This window comes from Triticum aestivum, chromosome 6D (assembly GCF_018294505.1).
Source record: "Triticum aestivum cultivar Chinese Spring chromosome 6D, IWGSC CS RefSeq v2.1, whole genome shotgun sequence".
Taxonomy (NCBI): Eukaryota; Viridiplantae; Streptophyta; class Magnoliopsida; order Poales; family Poaceae; genus Triticum; species Triticum aestivum.
Genome location: NC_057811.1, coordinates 458,825,685 through 458,829,511, shown reverse-complemented (window position 1 = coordinate 458,829,511; position 3,827 = coordinate 458,825,685). Strand labels below are relative to the sequence as shown.

The window sequence follows — 3,827 nt, the reverse complement described above, 5'->3', positions numbered from 1 at the left end:
ATAGTTGTCAAACTCATAAAGGCATTGACTAGGATGTTTATTATAAGGAATATCACCTTCATCAAACTTCAATAAGAATTTACCCCTACCACTCATGATGGTGGTGATGCGATAGGAGGTAATTTTTTCACATCCTCGGCTTTAATACCTTTTTCCTTCATACATTTCTTTGCCTCCTGCATATCTTCAGGACTGAGATATAAGATACCCCTCTTCTTCAGAGTGGGTTTAGGCGGTGGTTCGGGAAGAGTCCAATCATCACAATTTTTCAATCTGTTATTCAATAATTCCTCAGCTTGCTCAACAGTTCTTTCCCTGAAAACACAACCAGCGCAACTATCTAGGAAGTCCCTAGAAGCATCGGTTAGTCCATTATAGAAGATATCAAGTATTACATTTTTTTGAGAGGATGATCAGGCAAAGCATTTAGCAATTGGAGAAGCCTCCCCCAAGCTTGTGGGAGACTCTGTTCTTCAATTTGCACAAAGTTAAATATTTCCTGTAAGGCTGCTTGTTTCTTATGGGCAGGAAAATATTTTTCAGTGAAGTAATAAATCATATCCTGGGGAATACGCACACAACCAGGAGCAAGAGTATTGTACCAAGTCTTAGCATCACCCTTTAATGAGAACGGAAATAACTTGAGGATATAATAATAGCAAATTTTCTCATCATGAGAAAAAAGGGTGGCTATGTCATTCAACTTAGTAAGGTGTGCCACAACAGTTTCAGTTTCATAACCATGGAAAGGATCAGATTCAAAAAAGTAATTAACTCTGGGTCAATAGAGAATTCATAATCCTTATCATCAACAAAGATAGGAGAAGTAGCAAACTAAGGATCACATTTCATTCTAGCATTCAAAGATTTTTCTTTCAGTTTGCATAATAATTTCTTAAGATCATCTCTATCATTGGAAGCAAAAAAGTCTCTAGCTGTCTCCTCATCCATAACATAACCTTCACGTACCTTAGGCAATTCATATCTAGGAGAGCTAGGTCTAAAAGGTGTTTCAAGATTTTCAGTTTCAAGTACTTCATCAGTTTCAGTAATCTCATTAGTTTCGGTAATTTCACTCTCTCTAACTCTAGCAATTTGTTCATCAACAAAATCACCTAGTGGCACACCATCGTCAAGCAAGGTACTAGCACCATCATGAGTAGCATTCATAGAAGTACCATCATCAATAACTTGCAACATATCAGGATTAATAGCATGTGGTGGTGTCGCAAGTTTACTCATAATAGAAGGTGAATCAAGTGCAGAGCTAGATGGCAGTTCCTTACCTCCCCTCGTCTTAGAGGGAAAAATATTAGTCTTGGTATCCTTCAGATTCTTCATAATGATAAATTGATAATAATCCCAAGTGACTTAGCAAATATAGATATGCTCCCCGGCAACGGCGCCAGAAAAAGGTCTTGATAACCCACTAGTATAGGGGATCGCAACAGTTTTCAAGGGTAGAGTATTCAACCCAAATTTATAGATTCGACACAAGGGGAGTGCTACCTCTTGAGCATGCGTTGGTTTTCCCTTGAAGAGGAAAGGGTGATGCAGCAAAGTAGCGTAAGTATTTCCCTCAGTTTTTGACAACCAAGGTATCAATCCAGTAGGAGATAACACGCAAGTCACCTAGTACCTGCACAAACAATCAAGAACCTTGCAACCAACGCGATAAAGGGGTTGTCAATCCCTTCACGGTCACTCGCAAAAGTGAGATCTAATAAAGATAATAAAATAAATATTTTTGGTATTTTTGTTGTATAGATTGGAAAGTAAAGATTGCAAAATAAAAGAACGGCAACAGAAATTTGAAAGTTGACAGGAAACTAACATGATGTAAAATAGAAGATTATATGATGGAAAATAGACCCGGGGGCCATAGGTTTCACTAGTGGCTTCTGTCTAGATAGCATGTATTACGGTGGGTGAACAAATTACTGCCGAGCAATTGATAGAAAAGCGCATAATTATGAGAATATCAAGTGATGGAGTAATTGACCACGGGTACCCCGAAGACGGCGAGACAATAATTCAAGACATCAGGGCTAGCAAAGCCAGTCAGTCCGACTGCCCGGCCGCTCCTGCCGGCTCCCCGTCCGACTGCTCAACACAGCCGGCTGCCAACTGCGCGAACCAGCCGGCTGCCCACTGCAGCCCGGCCCGACACCGACAAGACACCGACGTGATGGCCATACCGCGGACGAGACGGCTGTACCGCGACGCCATCATCTACAGTGTACCTGTCCCCTTGACACTATTCTATAAAGTGCCCAGGGAACAAGCATGACATGCACCATGCCTACATAGCTTGGCTTGTAAGCTACCCATGGTAGCTTACAACCAAAGCCACTACCCCCATGCCTATATAAAGGCACACATCCATCCATCCATGGGGGATGGACTCACACACACATGCATACATGCTCACGTATGGACACACACCCATACGGCCACAAGCTCCACCCACGGCCACTAGTGCCAAGTGCACCACGCCACACACTCTTGTGCACACATATTTACACAGATACCAGATCAGATGCACTTGGCACTGATCTCAGATACAGCTCTAGGAGCACTCTGTACCAGATATACCACAGATATTCAAACATGCAGGAGTAGGGGTATTATCTCTCCGGAGAGCCCGAACCTGGGTAAACTAGCGCGTGCTACTCGCATACCCGCTCTCGGGCCTATCAGCAGCAGTCTTACCCTCACACTAAGCCCTTGTGGCATCTGTCGACTCGCAAGCCCCCCGTGAGAATACCCCAACAGTTGGCGCCCACCGTGGTGTGGTACTACTACTATGCTACCACGCTGCTGCTGGTTTCGCAGTCCAGGCGGGACCATTTTCGTCTTCACCGCTGCGGCGTCGCGCCGTCTCTCCGATAGCGGTCGGGGGCTCGACATCGGCATATGCCCCCGGAATGGCCGCGAGGGGCGGCACGTCCTCGCCATCGGTCCTCGGCCTCTTCGTCACCACCACTGCGACGCCGGCCGTCCGCCCGTGCGCGCCGCGCCGCCTCGCTTCGGTCGGCCGCATCCATCCGCATGCCGCTCGCGTCCGCTCTCCTCTATGCTGCGCCTCCCTTGCTCCTCCGTTTGCTCCTCCGAGGCAATGGCCAGATAATGGTTAGATGCTTCCTGTACAATGGCCATGCATCGCCAAAACCTTGGTCATACACTTCCCAGAAGGAAACCAGATATGCCCCATACACTACCCAGACATTAGTCAGACACAAGTCGGATATTGCCCATACAACAGCCAGATAATTCCCTATAAACTTCCCAGATATGATTCGGACGCTGCCCGAATACTGCCCGTGCACTGGCTCGTTCCGGCCAGCTGCGGCGCTCACTGTCGTGCCTATCTTCTGTTGCATCTCCGTGGGCCTCCTCCCCATGCTAAGTCGCAAGGAGCAGCAGTGCATGACCTCTCAGCCGTGCCGCCTCTGCTCGTAGAAGAGCTCCCTGCTACCGCTGCTTTCTGCTGGCCCTCGCACATCGACGCTGAAGCCCGAGCTCCGCCTCGCCCCAGCAACGTTTCCACAGACGCGCCCCGCCACCGCGGCAACTCGCTCCCACGCCACCCAGCCATGGCTCCCTGCTGTCGCTGCTCCGCTGCAGTCGCGGCCACCAGAGGCCCCCTATGCCTGCTTCCACTCGCTCTCCACCAACGGCCCCGTCGTCGACTCCTTCGAGGTTGTGCCCGTCCGTCCACTACCCCGTGCCCGAGGCTCCCCGTCGCCGGCCCCCGCGCGCTGCATCGACCCCCCGCGTCTCCTCTGCCCACGGCTGGACGCCCCGCGCCCGCCGGTCTCGCCCGG

At 49.0% G+C, this 3,827-nt stretch overlaps 1 protein-coding gene across 1 annotated transcript in view; it reads left to right on the top strand.

The window, feature by feature from the left end:
- Window positions 1-2,927: 2,927 nt before the first annotated feature.
- LOC123142700 (protein TSS-like) overlaps window positions 2,928-3,827 on the top strand; it is a 43,858-nt gene continuing 42,958 nt past the window's right edge. The window contains exons 1-2 of the mRNA XM_044561490.1: window positions 2,928-3,132; window positions 3,293-3,458. Of these exons, the coding sequence (XP_044417425.1) occupies window positions 2,928-3,132; window positions 3,293-3,458 (371 nt within the window). The remainder of the gene's footprint in view (window positions 3,133-3,292; window positions 3,459-3,827) is intronic.